Source organism: Colius striatus, chromosome 2 (assembly GCF_028858725.1).
Source record: "Colius striatus isolate bColStr4 chromosome 2, bColStr4.1.hap1, whole genome shotgun sequence".
Lineage (NCBI taxonomy): Eukaryota > Metazoa > Chordata > Aves > Coliiformes > Coliidae > Colius > Colius striatus.
Genome location: NC_084760.1, coordinates 8,567,839 through 8,589,680, shown reverse-complemented (window position 1 = coordinate 8,589,680; position 21,842 = coordinate 8,567,839). Strand labels below are relative to the sequence as shown.

The 21,842-nt window shown below is 44.5% G+C and overlaps 1 protein-coding gene across 1 annotated transcript in view; it reads right to left on the bottom strand.

Moving 5' to 3' along the window:
• Positions 1–1,100: 1,100 nt before the first annotated feature.
• The window catches only part of MDN1 (midasin AAA ATPase 1), a 116,142-nt gene continuing 95,400 nt past the window's right edge, over positions 1,101–21,842 (bottom strand). The window contains exons 86-102 of the mRNA XM_061989428.1: positions 20,204–20,373; positions 19,847–19,990; positions 18,126–18,261; positions 17,208–17,527; positions 16,778–16,939; positions 16,300–16,401; positions 15,955–16,156; positions 15,219–15,392; positions 13,030–13,187; positions 10,084–10,173; positions 8,809–8,924; positions 8,013–8,187; positions 6,800–6,873; positions 6,587–6,701; positions 5,554–5,617; positions 3,827–3,969; positions 1,101–2,057 (exon numbers count right to left, since the gene is read on the bottom strand). Of these exons, the coding sequence (XP_061845412.1) occupies positions 1,869–2,057; positions 3,827–3,969; positions 5,554–5,617; positions 6,587–6,701; positions 6,800–6,873; positions 8,013–8,187; positions 8,809–8,924; positions 10,084–10,173; positions 13,030–13,187; positions 15,219–15,392; positions 15,955–16,156; positions 16,300–16,401; positions 16,778–16,939; positions 17,208–17,527; positions 18,126–18,261; positions 19,847–19,990; positions 20,204–20,373 (2,534 nt within the window). The 3' untranslated portion in view covers positions 1,101–1,868. The remainder of the gene's footprint in view (positions 2,058–3,826; positions 3,970–5,553; positions 5,618–6,586; positions 6,702–6,799; positions 6,874–8,012; positions 8,188–8,808; positions 8,925–10,083; positions 10,174–13,029; positions 13,188–15,218; positions 15,393–15,954; positions 16,157–16,299; positions 16,402–16,777; positions 16,940–17,207; positions 17,528–18,125; positions 18,262–19,846; positions 19,991–20,203; positions 20,374–21,842) is intronic.

Genomic DNA, 21,842 nt, shown 5'->3' with positions numbered 1-21,842 from the left:
CCTCTGCTGCAGCTCACAACAGCTACAGCAGTACTTCAAAGTAAGGTTTTTTCTATCCAGAAGCCAAAGAGAACAGTCACATCTTTGGGAATGCACCCCTAATGCATCTCTGTGCTTAGAACAACACACCAACTTTTATATGCCAAGAAAACCTTCAAAGGGCATTTAAACAAAGTTTCCCTTCAGATTTTCACCAAGAAGAGTCAAAAGTCTGGGCCTCTAATCAGAACTCTGTGCTGGCACCTCCATACAGAAGGAGGACAAGCAATGAAGTAACATAGAGCCACAGAATGGGAGGGGATGGAAGGGACCTTTAGAGGTCATCTAGTCCAACCCCCTGCAGAAGCAGGTTCACTTAGTTCAGATCACACAGGAACGTGTTCCAGGTGGGTTTGAAAACCTCCAGAGAAGGAGCCTCCACACCCTCCCTGGGCAGCCTGGGCCAGGGCTCCCTCACCTCACACTGAAAAGAGTTTTTTCTTACGTTTAGATGGAACTTTTTCTGTTCCAGCTTCTTCCCATCACTCCTTGTCCTGTTGCTAGATATCATAAAAAAAAGTGCTGCCCCAACCTCCTGACACCCACCATTTATATACCTGTAAATATTAATGAGATCCCCTCTCAGGCTCCTCTTCTCCAGACTAAACAGCCCCAGTTCCCGCAGCCTTTCCTCATACGAAAGATGTTCCAGTCCCCTGATCATCTTTGTGGCCCTGTGCTGGAGTCTCTCCAGCAGCTCCCTGTCATTCTTGAGCTGGGGAGCCCAGAATTGGACACAGGACTCCAGACGAGGCCTCACCAGGGCAGAGCAGAGGGGGAACAGAACCTCTCAAATCTTCTTGATGCATCCCAGGCTGCCATTGGCCATTCCTGGCGACGAGGGCACATTGCTGGTTCGTGTTCAGTTTATTCTCAACCAGCACTCCCAGGTCTCTCCCTGCAGAGCTGCCCTCCAGCAGGTCGACCCCCAGCCTGTCCTGGTGCATGGAGTTGTTCCATACAGAAGTTATTCCCTGTGCACTGCTAGAGACCACACAACCTGTCCCTGTGCCCACGAGTTCATTTATTCATGCTTTGATCCAATGAAAGGAGAGATGTCATTCATTACAAACAGCAGTACCTCTCTTTATTGGTACAGACAACATAAGATGCATAGCTTCTGCAAGGAGAAATCACACCCATGCTCCACGACATCGGATTAACAAAACATCCTCCATGTCTGCCTCGGGCAGAGGGGCAAACTTCACCGTGTGACTGACACCACAGGGACGGCCGTACGGCATTTATTCATAAAGCTCCCTGTGGTACTGTCAGATAAACATCAGCAGGAATTAATTAGGATTCATTTAACTGCAGAACAGTTTCAAGTATTCAGGTACCTTTTGGTTTTTTGGTTGTTTGAAACCACCTGCTTCTCTTGCTCCCCTCTCACTGCTTCCCAAAGAGGCACTCACCACACGGGTGAAGTTAAGGAATGCTTTCTTCCCAAGATACCTGAAGTTATCCTTAATGCAGAAATGCCTTTCTAGAACCAACAAGTCTTATTGCAACAGATAGTGGCAGGAATCATTTTACCTCTGTGAACACCGTAATTCTATTTTTAAACAAGGAATAAGAGAAAGTTTTGTGTTATTTCTGGGAACAGGCAATGAAAGAAGATGGACACAGTCTCACCATTGCATAATTCTCCTCTGAAACGTGGGAGAAGGAACCTAGATCATTTTGTCATTAGGCTGTCTGACTGCCAGAGGGCAGCTGCTGAGCATCTCTCCCAGGTAGAAAGCGGCCTTCAGACCTCCCCAATGAAACGCTGGTTCATCCCTCGCAGAGGTTTAGCAGCAATCAGGAACTGACTTTGTCTACAAAGCCTACAAAGTGTCTGAGGCAGTCACCAGTTCAAACCACTGCCTGAGGGCATCGCTGAGGGTTTCTGGAAGCGCGTTCACGTCTCGCAGGATCATGTAGAATGGGAATGGGAACTCTTCCATGTAAGATCTGATTTCGGGCAGCTCGCCAGGGCCTTTGAATATGGGAACTTTAATGTCCAAAATGGAATCCTGTGAACAAGAAGTTGTGTTGCAGCTAAACCACATGCACCTTTAACAGGCCCTGGGTATCATTTATCCTGTTTTTCAAATACTTGTAATTTAACAGAGGAGGGATTCTAGGTTGAAAGAGTTCCGAGATTAAAAGCATCAAGTGTTCAATCAAACCAACAACCAAACAAAAAGCAGTTAAATGCTTTTCTCCTTTTATAGAATCATAGAATTGTTAGGGCTGGAAGAGACCTTTAAGTTCATTGAGCCCAGCTTTTGTCCCAGCCCTATCAACCACTAGACCATCTCCCCAAGTGCAACATCCACCTGTCTCTGAAACCCCTCCAGGGATGGTGACTCCAGCATCTCCCTGGGCAGCCCCTTCCAATGCCTGACAACCCTTGCAGCAAAGGAATTCCTCCTCACATCCAGCCTGAACCTCCCCTGGTGTAATTTGAGGCTGTTTCCTCTTGTTCTATTGCTTGTTACTACGGAGAAGAGACCCACCCTCACATGGCTACACCTTCCTTTCAGGTAGTTGTAGAGAGCCAGAAGGTCTCCCCTGAACCTTCTTTTCTCCAGGCTCAACAGCCCCAGATCCCTCAGCCCTTCTTCAGCTGAGATGTGCTCCAAATCCTTTCCTAGCTTGGTAGCCCATCTCTGGATCCTCTCCAGCACCTCAATGTCCTTCTTTTAAAGAGGAGCTCATCTAAAAGTGCTCTCATCAACAAATCCTAGCCTACAAGACACTAAGCTAAAGCTCCTGCAATATCAAGTTCAAGAAACAAATCCTGTCTTTGCAGAGTGTTTTATGGTTTTAAATTGACTGTCACCACTTTGGTTTTATACATTTGGTGCCTTCCCAACACTCTGCCATCTCTTAAGCTCTTTAGGGCTGAGTTCAACTGAAGTTTGTGATCTTATACAACAAACAATACAGCAAATTATCTTGTAGTATTTCAACAAATCCCCCAAAAAGACAAAAATCAGCTTAAACTCCAGCTGTGCTTCTTGGGAAGTAACTTTAGTTGCTCAGTGTAGCAGCTCAGAAAATTAATAAAGCTTGTGAAAAACGCGTGTGACAGCCCAGAACTTTCACTTGCCTTTACAGACAGGTTTCATCAGAACCTTGTAATGTTCCAGCAAGAGATTTTCTTTAGTTTTTGAACAATAAATCCAGGAGATGAGCTTTGCACGGAAAAATAAACATGAACTACAAAGTCAGTGTTCACCATGTGATTCAAAGTAAGGCTTAAGTCGGCTCATTTAGTGCAGTACAGAGTCTCCCTGAAAAGCTTCCAGATATTTCAGCTTCCCAACCAAGAAAGTCTGGTTTCTCTCCAAATGTGGCATCCAGCTTTCCCAAATCAGGCACTAAATAACTCTCATGTACGCCCCTTTCTGTCTAATATTTTATCTCCTATAGGCTCCAGCTGCTGCATGAAAGGCAAATGAGCAATTGGAATTGAAAGGGAGAGGGAACAAAGCATCTCTCACACTCTCAGTCTGCTTGTCTGGTAGCCACACTCTACAGGTAAAGATGAGCTCCTCCTCAGCCTTTCCTGAGGCATGGAAGAGTATTTTTTTAAATATGAAAGAGGATAAGAATGACAGTAGGGAGAAACAGAGCATCTGCCCAGCCATCAGGAACAACTGAAACAGAGCTAAACATCCTTGACCTTTACAAAAGATAAGAAAGCTGTAGAGCACTACAGAACACCAGAAAGAGGTTTGCATCAGTTTCTCAATCCCTGCAGTGGAATCCTTCTCTCCCTTGTTGAGTGACTTACCCTGGAATCAGGATTGTCCAGCACTACGAAAATAACGAAGATGTTGGCGTTCTGAGCTGCCTGAACCGCGGCTGTCACTCGATCCTTGCCTTCCAAGAAAAGGCCTCTTCCATCAGACACAATCAGAAGCAGCTGTGCTGTTTCTGGGGGCAAAGAACATTTCAGGTTCCAGTTAAGTCAGAGTTGAAAAGGAAACAAAAAAGACTATTTTGTTGTTAGCCCTGTGGGAATAATGGAAGAAGTAATTCCTAAGGAAATTCTTTATCAAATAGCACCTGTGCCTTCACACCAGGCTGCAGTTACAACCATGTCAAGAAAGTTTTTCCCACTGTGTGAAACCATTGAGAAGAAATGTGGAACTTAAACCAACCCTGACCTAATGCATCACTGCCATAAGTCAAGGATGAAGGGCGTGAAAAGTACGCAACAAAGTTAGTCATGGCCTTGTCTTTCATGCCTGGTAAGTGCCTAGGAGTTAAATACTGGCTGAATTAGAAGAGTCCAGCCATCACCAGCAGAGCAGCAGATGCTGCCATGAAATAAGAGTACAAATCTGTTCCTCCAGAAGCAGATACCTCTGGGTGCATCTGTATTAGCTCCTCACCTTGGACTAAGATTATGCTTTTGAAACACATTTCCCTGTTGTCCCCACTGTAACAGGCTTGCCTTCCATCACAGAGCAATCTTGGACTGTCCCAAATGGGTTATTTTTGGAGGAAATTAAGCCAGAAGATGGGCTCCAGAGGCACAGTCAGACACTCCAACCACTATAGGGCATTCAGCCCTAAACCTCCTAAAACACACACAGTGCAAGGCTGATTCCTCAGCACTGACCATTTTCTTGACCCCAGGGTCAGAGATACATCTCTCCAAAGGGACATTCTAACTCAGTCATGTACCTGTCATCTTTTAATTCCAAGGGAAATAACAGTAATTACAGGTGGGACTGCAAGCCCCTCTCTCCTGTGCCCCCCTCACACTCCAGTATAATAGCAAGGGAGAGATGCAGGATGCTTCCTCCTCTTCTGCAGACAGGCCCCACGTCACAGGGCTTCTGTCTCTTTACAAAAAAGGGTGATGCACACTACTGCCTTTTGTCTTGCCAGCTCCCTGATGGCTGCTGCATCTCAGCCTAGGATCCAGGATTGGATCCTGCACCTCCCCTAGAAGATGACCTTATCCTCAGAGTGTTCTCACAGCCTGGCCACTGCGTGGCAAAGCACCTGTGCATTATAAATCCCGGGTTGTTCACTTCTTAGAGCACCTGGACAACAACAAAGAACTTTTGCAATGTAAGCTTTCCATCTCTTCTGGGAAATCCAAGCACCTCATGACCTAAATTTACATCCTAGTGAAACACAGGTAAGGAGGCAAACACTGTCCTCAGAACAGCTTCTGGACACCTACAGCAATCAAGCTCTCAAGCACAAGCTGAGGTGCCATGGGAGTCAAGCTCACTAGGAGACTGGACAATGCTCTGAAGCAGGCAGTGTCCAGGACTTGAACATGATGTGGAAGCATGACCAGGTAAGAAATGACTTTTTAATATAGCATCTTTTAGGTTTTGAGCTACAATTTCAACCAAACATTCCTTCTGATGGAGCAAAACCCAGAGCTCCAATGCAGGTGATGTCCCAGTGCCAGGAATCTTTCTGGTAGGAGACTGTTTTGAGAGCATTCTGCTGCCACAGCAACAAACACAGTGGCCATAAAAAAGAAAAGCTCACCTGGATTAATATTCTGAGACAACTGCTGTGCTGCAGCAAACATATTTGCTGATGATTCTAGAAACTGTGGAGGAAACAAATAAGGAGATTAAGTTCTCTTACCATGAAAGAATCTCAATAACGATGAAATGTTTCAAGGACATGTGTCTGTATTTTAAATGCCAAGGTAGTTCAGTCTGGCTACCTACATAGACAGTCTGTGGCATTTTCCTATATTGTCTCCTGCTTCAAAGTTAGCATTTGTCAACTAGAGAATCCTTACAAAAGCCTTCCATCTCAATTTAACATCTGTCCAATGCTAACAAAGCCCCCAAAACCTCAGCAGATTGTTGGAGTGACTAAAGGCATCACTACAAATACACATCCTGTTTATAGGTTGAACCTTCTTTGTCTTCAACTTGCAACAAGAGTATCTAGGTACATATTCCCCCACTAAGATTAAATACATCAACTGTCAAAGTCCTCCCAACTTTGGTGTTTGTAAGATTACCATTGAGCTATTTGGGTCTCTCCTTTTCCATTTATTATCAACAGAAGATGTTATCTAAGTCTGGGAAGGGAAGAGTGCAAAAAAACCTTCCTAAAAGAGCAAAAACTTCCAGCTGTCCAGGAAATGTTACTACAGAAAGGGTTTTATTTCAGGAATGAGTCAAGTCTGACAAACTTTGAGCCTAACAAACATACAAAAACTCTTCCTACTACAACAGTGGAATCCACGGCACGAAAACCTCTAAACTCACATAAACTTTGATGGGGTTTGGCAACGGAGCACACACAAGTGTAGAATTGACAGCTTGTGCCCAAAATACTGTTGAAGACCCAATAGAGAGCAAGAGGAATGCTCAGACGTGCAATACATCCGAACTTAAAAAGGGAGAAATCACTCTTATAAAAGTGACCGCTCCGTATCTTGGTTATGGGAGCAGCTCTCACTCTCAAACATGAACAACCAGTAAACGTTACAAAGTGACTATGAGACCACCAAACTGCTCTTATGTGCTGAGGGGTTGCACAGGTGGCATTTCTTGTGTACCTGGGCTATCTTTGTCTTCTTCTGCTGAAATTTGCAGAGGCGCAATATCCGTGTCCCTGACTGGTCACTGAACTGCTCGTGGAACGGGTGCAGCAGCTGCACTGTCTCTCCAAAGCTTTAGGGAAGAAGATAAAAAGCCCCACATAAATAGTGTGAAAATGGTTCTAAAGTTCTGTTCTAAAGTCTTGAAGCCAAGACTTCAAAGAAACTCACCTGCACACGGCAATTTGTCCCACTTCTAGAAGAGTCAACGCGTTTCCAATCACTGCCAGGGATTCGTACGCAAGCTATTAAAGAAAAAGGTTACATCCAACACAGGGTGTTCCATGTTTTACTCAGGGCTCAGTGTGAAATATGAAGAATGGCACTGGCATTACTTTTCATTGTCTAGCAAAATAAATGAAGGTGCCTATCTTTTTCCTGTTAGAGTTAAGGGAGGCAGTCATTGCAATAAGGACAAGTGAGTTGTGTTTGGAAGCTTCAGCCGATCGAGTTAAGAGGATCATAAAGGTTGGAAAAGACCTTTAAGATCATCGAGTCTGCTCACCTCACACTGCCAGGCCCATCACTAAACTAAACCATGTCCCTCAGCACCTCATCTGTGTGTATTTTGAGTATCTCTAGGGGTGGTGACTCCATCACCTCCCTGGGCAGCCCCTTCCAATGCTCAGTAACCCTCTCAGTGAAGTTCTTCCTAATGTCTAATTTAAACCTTCCCTGGTGCAATTTGAGCCCATTTCCTTGTGTTCTATCGTTCGTTACTGGAGAGATCAACTCCCACCTCACTACAACTCCCTTTTCAGGTAGTGATCATGTTTCCTCTCAGCTTCCTCTTCTCCAGGCTGAACACCCCCAGCTCCCTCAGCTGCTCCTCATCACACTTTTTCTCCAGACCCTTCCCCGGCTTCGTTGCCCATCTCTGGACACACTCCAGTACCTCAATGTCCTTGCAGTGAGAGGCCAAAACTGAACAGAGCATTTGAGGTGTGGCCTCACCAGCCCTGAGTACAAGGGGACAAGAGCTACCAATTGAGGCAGGCTAATGAAATAAACACTGAAATAACTATTTAGAAGGAAAGATACATTATTAATAACTAACTCCCCCTTCGAGTGGGCTAATATTTAATCCTCCAATGAACTGCACAGCTAAGCAAGTTTCAGCCTTTCCACTGGCTATGTAACACCTCTGACAAATTGAGCACCCCCTCCTTTTAGCTAACTTTCATTGATCTTTTAGTAAGGAATCTCTTAGGGATGGCAGGACAAGAGTTCAAACACATGGAGCAGAAAAAACCCCAGCTGCTCTAGTACCACCATTGTTAGGCTTGCCAACAGCCACTAGTTCTGGATGGAAACAACACAGCAGCTGATATATTCCCCAACAATGGGCAGTTCCTTCAGAATCCTCCTTGAGCTTTTGTTTTACCTGTTTAGAGTGATTGTCTACCATACTGGAGGAATCATCAATAGCCAAGCAGATCTGGTACTGTCGTTTACTGGGCTTGGTCCTTCGCAGCCAGATCTTATCCTTCCGGAACTGACTGGCAATGTAGGGAATCACCTTGCGCATGTTCAGCCTCTTCCCTGTTCTGTAGTCTCCTCTGGGAGTGAAGACAAAGGATATGGTGAAAGGGATTAGCAGCATGTATCTCATCCTGGAAATCCTGGCCTGTGCAGCATATGCACCAGAACAACAAGGTTTTGTAGAATGGAATACAGATAACATAGTAATCTCATATTCATACAGATTCCCCCCCAGAATGCTCATTTTTGTAATGCAAGGGGGATATCCAGGCTTTTAAACAGTATTTCTCAAATCTAGGTGGCTAAAGTAGAAAGCAGAGCTTGAAGTCAGACTCTTTCAGTTTGAAACAAGCTTAGATCTTGCTAAAAACCCCAGCTAAATCGGTGTTAAAAATCACATGGATGCGTGAAGGGCTGTTGAGTCAAAGGGTGTTAAAAGTGTTTTCAGTTGGTGTGCTCACCTCTTGCAAAGGGTGAGTAAAAAACACAGGGGGCAGTACTGGTACCTGCTGCTATATCACCTTTGTATTTCATCACTGAAACCAGTGTTCCCATAGAAAAGTAAAATGAACGAATTTGTACAACTGCAACTTCACGTTGTTCCTGCTTTATGGCAATGATTCCTGTTTGCAGAGGTTAAAACCACCCAAAAATCAAGAGCTTGAAGAACCCAGAAGCCTCAGAAAGACCCAACTTACTTCAGTTTGGCTGCCTGGGTGGGTTCCAGTATGAGTCGTAGCTGTTCACAGAGCTGCTGTGATAGGGGAGCTGTCAGTACTAAATACCTCTGCCACAGCTGTGCTGCTTCCTTCTCCTGAAACACCACACATCACAGAAAGAAATAGAAGGGAATTATGAAACAAAGCAGAAAGTTGAGGAGCACTGTCTGAGAAAAGAAAACAAACCTCAGTATGCTAAAGGGGAGGTAGTAACTACTAGTAAAACCAAGGGGTGAGCACTCTATAAAGACGGAACAGGACAAGGGATAATGGGATGAAGCTGGAACACAAAAAGTTCCACTGAAACATCAGAAAAAACTATTTCACTGTGAGGTGAGGGAGCCCTGGCACAGGCTGCCCAGAAGGATTGTGGAGTCTCCTTCCTTGGAGGTCTTCAAGACCCACCTGGACACGTTCCTATGCGACTTGATCTAGGTGACCCTGCTTCTGCAGGGGGGTTGGACTAGATGATCTATAAAGGTCCCTTCCAAGCCCTACCATTCCATTCTATGGTGATTGCAATCAAATTCAGATGCTCCTTGCTGCTACCGAGCTGCAATGTGCAGTGGCCACTTCTCTACAAGCACACAGAGCAACTCTGGCACTGCTGCTGATGAAGGAAAATGTTGTGATGGCCAGCACCTGACAGTTGGTATTACAGCATGGCAAGCTGGAGAGCTGCTAGGTTCTCTATTGGCCATCAAAAACCAAAAGCAATTACAACTCATCTGAACTGTTAAGCCTCCACACTGGCAATTTCATTCAGGATTTACTTCCCATATGGTTTACAATTCATGATCAGGACAGTCAGAGCAAGTACATTCTGGTTCTGTTCAAACCCCACCACTGCAGCTGTAAGGAGATGGCTTCTGCAGATGATAACTTTGTGAAAGTGGACACCTGCAGCAAAGTGCTGGACACAATTCAGCACAGAAGGAGCTTGGCAAGGACTGAGGGAAACCTTTCCAATTAGGCAAGCTGTAAAACTTGTTACCAACAGAGCAACCTTCTGAAAATTGCACACAACATGATCAAAACAAGCTCTGGAACATCATCCTGCTTGGAGAACAGTGTAGGGCTTTTCCAGAGTGAATTACATGTAACAACAACAACAAATGCATCTAAGTCATACTAGTTTGAACACTTCAGATTCCAGTCTGCTTGGCTTCCTCAACCCTTCAACAGTGCACCAAGATGAAATAACGAAATGAAGGCTTCTCATGATAAGTTTTATACCAAAACAAGGTCACACACCTCATCTGGAGTTCCAGACTGTTGGGTTTGCCAAGCTTCGAGTTGCCTTTCAAGTTCCTTTCTTAGCTCCTCAGGGTCTCTCACGAGGTGCTAGAAGTGTAGTTATGAGATTTATGAGACAGAAGAATGAGTTCACACATCTAGTGATACCACATTATACCAAACTTTAAGTAAAGATGCATTATTGTTACTCTTCTAGGCATAAAAAGACCTGAAAAAGCCTTAAAAGATTCTAAATATGCCCCTTTTTTAATAGCTTCAATGTAGAGGAATAATAAATACCTCCCCCAAAATACCTGCATCAATCCCAATCAACACAATCAGCATCTGAACAAAGCTAGGAGCAGCTTATGACACAGACACTGAATGTCATCAAGTAGAGAACTTGAAGAGAATCCAGTTACCTTGACAAACATCAGATTTCAGGACAGTATAATGGAGACCAAACAATTGAATACTGCTTGTCTAGTACCTTCCAAAATATAACATGCTTCATTTCATTATCTTATTTTTAAATGAAGAACTGGATGGCAATCTTCCTCTTCACCTGCCAGCAAATCCCATTTGATAAGGCATTCTGTTCAAGGGCACTCAAGCATTATTAACACTTCAACTTCTATTGTGCTTTCAGTGACAATTGCTGCTCCTGACTTGTAAAACCAGAGTTTAGCCAAACAGGAGTATATGGTGTGCAGAACCTGCAGGTTTATTGGTTTCAGGAACATAAGCCTCTGAATCTGAATGGCATTAAGAGATGTGGTTTAGTGGTAGATGTGGCAGTGTCAGGTTAACAGTTGGACTTGGTATCTTATAGAATCACAGAATGGTAGGGGTTTGGAAAGGACCTCTAGAGATCATCTAGTCCAACCCCCCCTTCTAAAGCCGGTTCACCTAGAAAAGGTCTTAAAGGTCTTCTCCAACCTAAACAATTCTGTGTGATTCTGTGAATAAAAACACAACACCAGCACCAGTAACTTCTCAAAACAGCACCAGTAACTTCTCATTCCTCAAGCAGAAACAGTCCCTCTGATCACCTCCTGCAGGCTTAAGGAAAGAAAGGAGAATAAAGAACATACAGGGACAGAGCTTCCTCCTCCTTCCCTTTGCTGAAAGGTGAGAACCAGCCCTTTTCCCCTCTGTAAGGTTTCTCCCGTGCTCTTTCACTGGTGCTGCAGGAGCTTCCTCTCCCGTTTCAGGTTTTGCATGTGAATGGCAAACCAAAAAACCACAAAAACCCAGAAAAACAATCACAACAGGCATCTAACTATGCTGACACAAGAGAACCTGCACATTCAGCAGCCTTTCTCCAGAGCTGCCACGACTGGCATTAAGATGGAAGTATCAGGCATAGCAGGATACAATCCTCACTGTGTTGTGTGCAAAGTAAAACATTGCTCTGCTGGTATGTGCTAAGGACAGAACACTGTAAGCATGAGAGGTCAGTAGTCCTAAATAGAAGTACTCTGACTGTATCAACTGGTTATCCACCGGTCCTGCAAGGAGCAGCTTTTGGTTGGTAACAGGGGGAGCGGGTTGCAGTGAAGACTCAATAAAGAGTTTTTGGACTCTCCCCCGGCTCCTGGGTTTACACCCACCTCCAGCCCCCGCTGGGCCAATCTGGCACCTCTGCCATCACTATTTAGGGACAGGAATTTGAAGTGCTGGCAGGAGGTGTGAGAGTGATACAAGATGGAGGCGACCACGCAGACCCCACAGTCAGAGAGGGAGGAAGGAAGAAGGAGCACCAGACCAGAGACCCCTCTGCAAGCCGTGGTGAGAATGCAGCTGTACCCCTGCAAGCCATGCAGGGCCATGGCAGGACTGAGAGCCACCAGCAGCTCCGTGTGAGTGAGCCCGGACGGGCGAGGGACTGTGTGGGGAGACGGCCATGGCACAGGCCGTGCTGGAGCCTGCGGGCCCAGAGCAGCCCCACACGAGAGGCAGAGAGGAGCTGCAGCCTCTGGGATCAATGCGCGTGGGAGCAGCCCGGGCGGGGCTGTGTGTGTGTGAGGGACCCCATGCACTTGCAGGGAGGGCTGGTGCTGAGCCCACCTGTCCTGAGGAGGGACAAATGGCAGAAGCCATCAGGAATAGACTGACTGAAACCCCCACTCCCTGTGCCCCTGAGCCGTTCAGGGGGAGGAGGTAAAAACACCGGGATCAGGGCTCTGAGCCCAGGAAGAGGGCAGGTGTGGGGAGAAGGTGTTCTTAAAGGGCTGGTTGTGCTCTTCATCCTTGTACCACTCTGTGTTGTGTTACTTTGTTATGTTTTGGGGTTTAAGGTTATGCTTTAGTTGGTGTTGCATTAAATTATTCTCTGTTTCCTTCCCCAAGCCGCTAGCCTGGGCTGTTTTGTCCTGAACCTTAAGGGCAATTGAACTCTCCCTGCCCTTTGGCAATCCTCAGGTCTTTGGTACTTGAGGCTAATCGTGGTCTGTTGTTCCCTGATGGGCCTAAACTGCCATCAACTGCTTCCATGCCATAGCTCTTTGGGAGAAAATGGGCTTTTTCACAGCTAACAGTTTGCACTGGGAAACTGAGTGTTGCATGAAGCTCCAGGATCTTCTAGGCTATGGTAATATGCTTTTGATTTGAGACATTCATAAAAGGCTCACAAAGGTTCTGTGATATTTGCAGTTCTCTTTTTTGAGGAAGAAAATGTATTGTAGTGAATGAACTGACTAAGGTCACTGGTGCCCAGTTCATCATCCCGAATCCTCAGTTGAGCTTCAGGCCACAGACCCTTGCCCACCACTTTGCACTCCACCCATGGATTTGATTCAGCAGATTCAGCTGAACAAAACAGTTCTATGATTAAATAAAAGCAGGCTACTTGCTTGTCTGAATGAAAGTAATTCTAAACTTCTACATTTTCTTTAACACAAGTGAGATAAACCAGACTGTTTCTACTGCTGCAGTTGTTAGAAGACACATTAGGTATCGTACCTGGGGAGTATCCATCAAAAACTGATGGGCTGTGTGTATGGTGGAGTCCTTCCTTCTCTCAGGCTTCTCTTCAGTCACCTCTGGGAGCTTTTCTGTCGTAGGGTTCTTGACATCCTGAGTGTCCAAAGTCTGGGTCTCTGGCTCCACTTCACCTGGTCCTACAATCACAAAGCTAATTACTAACTTTTGTGGATGATATACAATACAAAAACCAGTATTCTATCTCCACTCTATACAAAGTGTCTCACAAGCTTTGTAGTGCAACCCACAAGGCCAATGGCATCCTGGGAAGCATCAAGAAGAGTGTGGGCAGCAGGTCAAGGGAGGTTCTGGTTCCCCTCTGCTCTGCCCTGGTGAGGCCTCATCTGGAGTCCTGTGTCCAGTTCTGGGCTCCTCAGCTCAAGAGGGACAGGGAAGTGCTGGAGAGAGGCCAGCACAGGGCTACCAAGATGATCAGGGGACTGGAGCATCTTCCTGATGAGGAAAGGCTGCGGGAACTGGGACTGTTTAGTCTGGAGAACAGAAGACTGAGGGGGAATGTCATTAATATTTATAAGTATATAAACCATGGGTGTCTGGAGGTTGGGGCAACACTTTTTTCTGTTGTATCCAGAGACAGGACAAGGGGAAATGGGATGAAGTTGGAACACAAACAGTTCTATTGAAACATGAGGAAGAACTATGTCACTGTGAGGTGAGGGAGCCCTGGCACAGGCTGCCCAGGGAGGGTGTGGAGGCTCCTTCCTTGGAGGTCTTGAAGACCTGGACATGTTCCTGTGTGACCTGATCTAGGTGGGACCTGCTTCTGCAGGGGGGTTGGACTGGATGATCTCTAAAGGTCCCTTCCAACTCCTACCATTCTATGATTCTATTTTTGTACAAGTGCACAAATTTCAAGAAAATTAGTTCTAGGGATAAGACAAATACAAGACTTTGCAACAGCATAGATTTTCTCAGGCAAACTGTTTCTTATATCCTTCTTGATAAATCAACAGCATACTGGCAAACAGATCTTCAACGCTTGGAAATTCCACTGGTGAAGTACATTTTGAGTTTCATGGCTTCTCTGATAGAGTGACAGGAGGTCTAAAGCAATTGGAAACTACTCAGAAAACCCTCATTAAAAAAGTTCTAGCAATCTTTCGTTATCTCATCTTTTACTCACTACTTTTGTAACAGATCGGTTCCAAACAAATCTGAAAGTGAATTATAAAGAAAGGAATGGAGTAAAGAGTTATAAACTATTGATTCTACTACACTGCACTGTTTAATGACTCATTTTTACAAAGAATTGTTCTAACAAAGTATGATACTGTAGGAGATGTTTCTCACCTTTCCAGGACATGCTCTTTGAGAATCATGTGGAAAACGAGACTGATTACATACCTGCCTGTGCCATAAAGCTAATGAGTCTAGCAAGAGAGTTAAAGGAAGAGATTAAATCTGCAGGAAGTGGGAGGCAAAAAGGTGAATTCAGGCTGGCAAAACTCATCTCCCCTCTCCAGCAATCTTTGGTGTTGTTTGGTAAGAAAACAATTCAAAATACCAAAGCCACAGTGTTGTTTACTTCGATCCATCAAAATGAAACATTTCCGTTGCAACTGGCAAGAGGCATTTGTATCTCTCTTATTTTATCTGTGTGCCTAAGTCAAGACTTGTCTTCTCATCTACCAGCCACTCTCATCTGATAGCCATTTTCTGTCAGGCAGCTCAGTTTTGTTTCACTCCCACTTGAAGAAGCAGGCAGTGAAACAGTGACACTTCAGTGTGACCTCACCGAGATGTTTTTATAACCAGAACACCTCAATTTCTTGGTGCTTTGTCAGAAGCTACACAGGAGAAAGCTGAGTTATGTGGTGCTGCTACTGGTGACACTGGAATGCATTGTTATGTACCAATTAAGTGAATAGGCATTGTGTCTAACAGCAGGGAAGCACTTGCTTTTTGCTTCTTCAAAGAAGTGGATTAAGATGAAGGACCATTAACTTGAGAGGCAAACCCCTCTGCACTCAATTTAGCAAAGGCTGGTTACTAGGCAGGAACAAGAATTGCTGCTGTAACAAGTCAGTCAAGAGCAGATGTTTTAGACTTGAAAAAAAAGGACATCCTTCCATGCCATGCAAATATAAATTCCCACAGATGCACATCAGCATATGTTTAGAATGGAGTTCTGTTTTAAGTTCACTTACCAGGAGTTTCAGAGGCAGTAGACTTCCTTTTTTCTGGCTTCAGCTCCTCTGTGTCTACCGCTCTGAGATCCTCATTGTTCTGCATTTCTGTTTCCATAGCTGCATCTTCAGAATCTCCCTCTTCCTTTTCTTCAGGAGGCATAATAGGCTTCTCTTGCTCCTTGCTAGCTACATCTGTATAAAAGCAACAATACTTGTTAAAGGGAAGAAGGATGGACAAGCAGTGAAGTTGCAAAAAACCATTGTGTTCTGAGGCCAATGCATATCAGTTTTCATGAACTTCAGAAGAGATCCAAGCTACTGTCTGGAACCTCAGTTTTATCTTTCACTGTGCACTGCTATGTTGTGTCAATGAGCTATTGTCCTGAAAACCTGATGAATGAAATGGGCTAGATCTTTGAATAGAAAGCAATTGAAGGAAACTTAGATTAGAGTTTTGTTTTGATGTAGAATTAAGAACATGTTGTGTTATCCTAAACATTCTGCATGTTTGGTAGCAGTTTGGGCTTCAAATGAACTGACCTAAGGTTTGGAAAATCCATTTTTATGAGTGAACTCAGTATTACCATGAGTTTAAACCCCATTGCCAAGGAGTAGCATTTATTGTAGTGAAATTCTGCTACATCTTAAACCCAAGGATTGTTACACGTGTGTTTAAAAAGCATCCTGCAGATTGGAGGGCTTTGGGATTTGACTCTGCAATGTCATCTCTTTAGGCCCACCAGTAATACCCTACCGTATGTCTGTGTGTCATAGCAGTCAGAGCCTTGTTTAACATGTTCAAATGCATCAGCCTCCTCCACATTTTGGTTAGGCTCAGTTGTATTCTGCTTTGCTTCACTGCTGGACTCTATGGTTCTCAGCCTCTTGTGGATGTGTTCGTTGTGGTCTCCCATTGAGCGCTCGTTGTCTGCCTGACCAGGTTTCCTCTTGAAACTCTGAGAGGGAACAAATTCACACCATGAAGCTCGAGTGAGGTGTAACCAGGCAGTGATTAGAACAAGGGGTTTAACAAGGAGAAGCCTGGGTCCTGGGTAACATTAAGACATCCCAAATTAAACAAACAAACAAAGAGAGGAACCTGTGTATTCTTTCTGCTTTGCTTCTGGGAAGCCATCCGGGCCATGCGTGTGGACTCATGGCCTTCTGACTGATTTGCACTTGAAGCTCCACTTCCATATTCCTGAGAGACAAAAAAACCCACATTGCAACGGTGACTGAAAAGGGAATTAACAATTGCAGACTAATTGGAGAAGCTCAGCTGCAATGCTGTGCTGCCCTCCATTGTGAATGCTCACAATTGCAGGTAGTATTCTCGTGGAGACCAGACAACACAGCTCTGCAGTTCAACAATTAGCATAAACTTGCCTTCCCAGCAGTGAAAACTGTGGCATCTACATGGCCTGCCATTTTTTTGTTCAGTGACTTTACAATTGGTGTTCTAAAAATGGAATCTCAGACAATTCTTAAAGACATGTCAGCAATTCTTTGATTGTAACTCGAACATACATTGACACAAGGTTCAGCATTTTTAACCAGGACACTACCACATAACTCACCTCTTTAGATTGGTCTTTTTCTGAAGCCTCTCCAGCCAGCTCAACAGCACTGTCACTCTGCAGGTTCTCTTGCCCAGTCTGCCCTTGTGTTTCATGCTCCATTCTTTCCTCAGACTCGGGGATCTCTTCATCCATCTCTAAATTATCTTTATCCTCTTCTCCCTGAAATAACATCTGTTTATTTTAACACTCTGAAAAGCCCTGGGATACAGAAGGCCAAGGAGGAAACAGGAATACAGATGACAGAAATACATCAGTTTAATAGGAAGCACATCTCTTGTTACCTTGAGGAAGATTCTCACTAACATTACACCTACTCAGTGTCCAATTTGTTTCAGAGCATCACAGAACACATCCATTTCTCAAATCTTGTATAAGGCAATTAAAAAACACAGACACAAAAGAAAATCAAGCTTTTATTCCTCTCTACCTGAGGCTGAAGGCCTTGGTCAGTGTCAGGGACTCCTTTCTCTTCAGTAGGTTCTTTTTTTTCCTCATCACATGGTTGTGATTCTTCCTCCTTCTCTTCTGCTGCATCCTCAGTGCTCCCTGCATTTTCTTCTTGATCATCAGCATCTTTGTCCCCTTCATCTTCCTTCTCTTTATCTTCAGAAATGCCTTCTTCAGCTGGTTCTGCATCTTGATCATCTCTTTCTGGCTCACCAGTATCCTCCTCATTCTGTTCTTCTGTTTTCTCTGCCTCACTTAAATCAACAGGTTTGTCATCTATTTCAAAAGCATTTTCTTCTTCTGGATGAAAAAAAAAAAGGTCAGAAAGACCCACATATAAAACTTTCAGTGAAGTACAGAGCCAGTGAATATTGCAGATACTGGGAATAAAACTGCCCAGCCCATCAAAAAAACATCTTACAGAAAACACAGAGAATTCTACACACAGAACCTATCATTTTCTATCATTTCTTGAAGTCACAATTAGTTTAGAACTAAGAATACAGTGGGATGAATTCCCATGCACTTCCCTTAAACCTCATACCCTTGAGAGTCAGTTGGCTTTGAGTATAAATGCTTGCAAGTATCATAATAAAGACTGAAACCACACAAGCAAGTGGACAGTGAAATAAGGGGCTTTTAACATCAATTAGGGTGTAGCACTGGGATAACATGAGAAAGGCTGCTCCACAGTATGTGTAGAAGAGAGGTTAAATGCTGTCATGTCATCATCTGGCCTGCATTTAGTATCTTGAGATACAGAAGTGGATTTGCAGCTTCTTGTACAGAATCCTACCACCACCTCTCTTCTCTATAGAGAAAAAGAGCTCATTATGTTACTGTTCCTGTTTCCATTTGGCTTTCATCTGGGAATCTGTAGAGAGATTTTCAACTGTACCTCCATCCTCTTCCTCCTCATCACTCTTCTCATCATTCTCCAGGTTCATATTATCAGGAAGGTCCAAAGGTTCAACTTCAGGCTGCTTTTCTTGCTGGCCATGATAAGGATCTACTTCATTCTCATCATACTCGCTCTGTCAGCAAAAGAATGGGAGGGAAAAAGCAACAGGTACACAGTAAGTGGGATAAAAGGCAGAGATGAGAAGTAAGCTACTAGTGAATTCTCTAGGACACAGAAATATTGGATAAAATATTAGATTCTGATCAGTTAAAAACGAATTTCCATTGGTCTTCTCTTATAAACAGCACAAAATGATTGATTTCAGCAAATGCATTCATGTAAACTGTTACTTCTTCAGAACAGCACGTTTTGTGTTCAGAAGCCTGTTTTATCAGCTGAAAGATTCTGAGCAGAACCTTCAAGCATACTGTACATAGATTTTTGGGATGTGTCCTGCTGCCTTAAGACATTTCTGTTGCTAACCATCTTCATCAATGACCTGGATGAGGGGACAGAGTGTACCCTCAGCAAGTTCCCTGCTGGCACCAAACTGGGAGGACTGGCTGATTCCCCAGAGGCTGAGCTGCCATTCAGCGGGATCTCGACCAGCTGGAGAGTTGGGCACAGAGGAACCTCATGAGGTTCAACAAGGACAAGTGCAGAGTCCTGCATCTGGGAAGGAACAATCCCACACACCAGTACAGGCTGGGGGTCGAACTGATGAAGAGCAGCTCTGCAGAGAGAGACCTGGGAGTCCTGATTGATAATAAGCTAAACATGAGCCAGCAATGTGCCCTTGTGGCCAAGAAGGCCAATGGCAGCCTGGGATGCATCAAGAAGAGTGTGGGCAGCAGGTCAAGGGAGATTCTGCTCCCTCTCTCCTCTGCCCTGGTGGGGCCTCATCTGGAGTCCTGTGTCCAGTTCTGGGCTCCTCAGCTCAAAAGGGACAGGGAACTGCTGGAGAGAGGCCAGCACAGGGCCACCAAGATGGTCAGGGGATTGGAACATCTTTCATATGAGGAAAGGCTGTGGGAACTGGGGCTGTTTAGTCTGGAGGAGACTGAGGGGGGATCTTATTAACATTTACAAATATCTAAAGGGTGGGTGTCAGGAGGATGGGACATCCCTTTTTTCTACAGTAGCTAGCAACAGGACAAGGGGTAATGGGATGAAGCTGGAACACAGAAAGTTCCACTTAAACATCAGAAAAAACTATTTCAGTGTGAGGTGAGGGAGCCCTGGCACAGGCTGCCCAGAGGGGTTGTGGAGGCTCCTTCCTTGGAAGTCTTCAAGACCCACCAGGACATGTTCCTATGTGACCCGATCTAGGTGACCCTGCTTCTGCAGCGGGGGTTGGACTAGATGAACTCTAAAGGTCCCTTCCAACCCTACCATTCTATGATTCTATGAAACACAACACAAAAAGAACTTCAAAGCTTTATCCATCAAAATATCCAAGTGGCATAAAGCCTGTTTTGGCAGTCATTACAAGTTCAGGTTAGTGCAAAAAGTTCTTCCTAGACCATGGATGAGAAAAGATAACATAATGGATATTGGCATATGGCTTATTTTTAGTTCTGAAGTGAACTGAAGCTTTTATTCAGTGCACTCCAGTATTAAACAAAGAGCATTTCAAACTCTCAGAACCACACGATGTGAACGAGCAACAGAATTGAGTTTAAGAGCAAGACACTCTATGTAGTTCACCTAATTTTTACCTCATCAATTTGTTCATGGATTTTCTCTTTGTTTCCACTGTCATCTTCTTGTTGCTGCTCTTCCTCATCCTTTGGAGGCTGCTTTTTGTTATCCTTGTTTCCTGTGCCCAAATTGTCATCTTTTGCAACGAGCTCTGAATCCTCCTATTAACCAATAAAATTAACAGAACCTGGATTATGCTCCCAACTTCTCAAAAGCTCAGTGACAAGACATCACTGAATAAAACTTGTGATAAGACTCAAATTAACCCTTTCCAAGACCAAGAGCTATGCAAAGGAGTTCATGGTTTAATTTACATTAAGTTAACAGAGTTTAATTCCTCTGATGTTCTTCTTCCCATCCCTTTTTCTCTTTACCTCATCCATTCCTGGCCCAGTTTCTTCTGTTTTACTACTGGCATCTTCATCATCGTCTTCATCCTCATCCCCCCAAAGCCTCTCATCCAGTTTATCTTCAGCTTCAGCGTTATCCAGATTTCCCATCTGCTTATCCAGCTCCTCCTCTTCCTCTGAGTTTTCATCATTTTCTGTGTACAGTTCAGACCATGTTTCAGTACAGAAGGGATAAAAATTCACTTTTTTTGCTAACTCCAGAAGCCAACACACAGTTGTAGTTTGCACCTTGATTTCATCACCCTGTGTGGTTCACTGAGAGATGGGGAGACACACATGCCCTAAGGCCCACAGGAGCAGGCTCCTAATGATGTGGTTCACAGCTTTCTCTTAGATGGACACACACAGAGCATTCTCTCCCTCAGGCTAACAAGTCCCAGGTGCAACACTTGGATGATATAAGCTAAATATGAGCCAGCAATATGCCCAAGAAGGCCAATGGCAGCCTGGGAGGCATCAAGAAGAGTGTGGGCAGCAGGTCAAGGGAGGTTCTGCTCCCTCTCTACTCTGCCCTGGTGAGGCCTCATCTGGAGTCCTGTGTCCAGTTCTGGGCTCCTCAGCTCAAGAGGGACAGGGAACTGCTGGAGAGAGGCCAGCTCAGGGCCACCAAGATGATCAGGGGACTGGAGCATCTTCCTTACGAGGAAAGGCTGCTGGAACTGTGGCTGTTTAGTCTGGAGAAGAGGAGACTGAGGGGAGATCTTATTAACATTTACAAATATCTAAAGGGTGGGTGTCAAGAGGTTGGGACATCCCTTTTTTCTATAGTAGCTAGCAACAGGACAAGGGGTAATGGGATGAAGCTGGAACACAAAAAGTTCCACTTAAACACAAGGAAAAACTATTTCACTGTGAGGGTGAGGGAGCCCTGGCACAGGCTGCCCAGAGGGGTTGTGGAGGCTCCTTCCTTGGAGGTCTTCAAGACCCACCTGGACATGTTCCTATGTGATCTGATCTAGGTGACCCTGCTTCTGCAGGAGGGTTGGACTAGATGATCTCTAAAGGTCCGTTCCAACTCCTACCATTCTGTGATTCTATGATTTCAATTCTATTCCTTACTCTCCCCTTTCTCCATTTTACAAATATTTTGCATTACTGGGAGGGGCAAGATCCTTCCTGCTTTATCTGTTTATTAGTTGGGGTTTTCCCTTCTTGTGCAAATAAACTTACTCTTTACATTTTGTCAGAGATTTGGAAGTAGATTAACACTTGCATAAATTACAAGCCACAATAGTTTCAGGTGTTCTAGCTGTTACCCTTTAAAGTGAAGAACTGCTATCTTCTGGGTGAGCAGCAACTTGAATGAATCTACCAGATGTTGCTGTTTCTTTCCATTTTATAAAGCTGAATTATTTTACTTGCTTGGGAGTTACAAGAGCTTTGCTGGTCATGTTTTAAAGTTAACTAGAGCCGTAACTAGAGCACAAGTTGATCTTCAACAGCTCCACAAAGCCAGTGACTAGTTTTGAAATGCACCTGAAAGGTCAGCTGACAACAAGGAGAAAGAATCATCTCCCTTGATTTCAAAACCTACAGTGACAGTGAGACATGGGATTTTCCTCACACATGTCTTTGCCTTCCTGCTAATACTTATTAGTCTTCA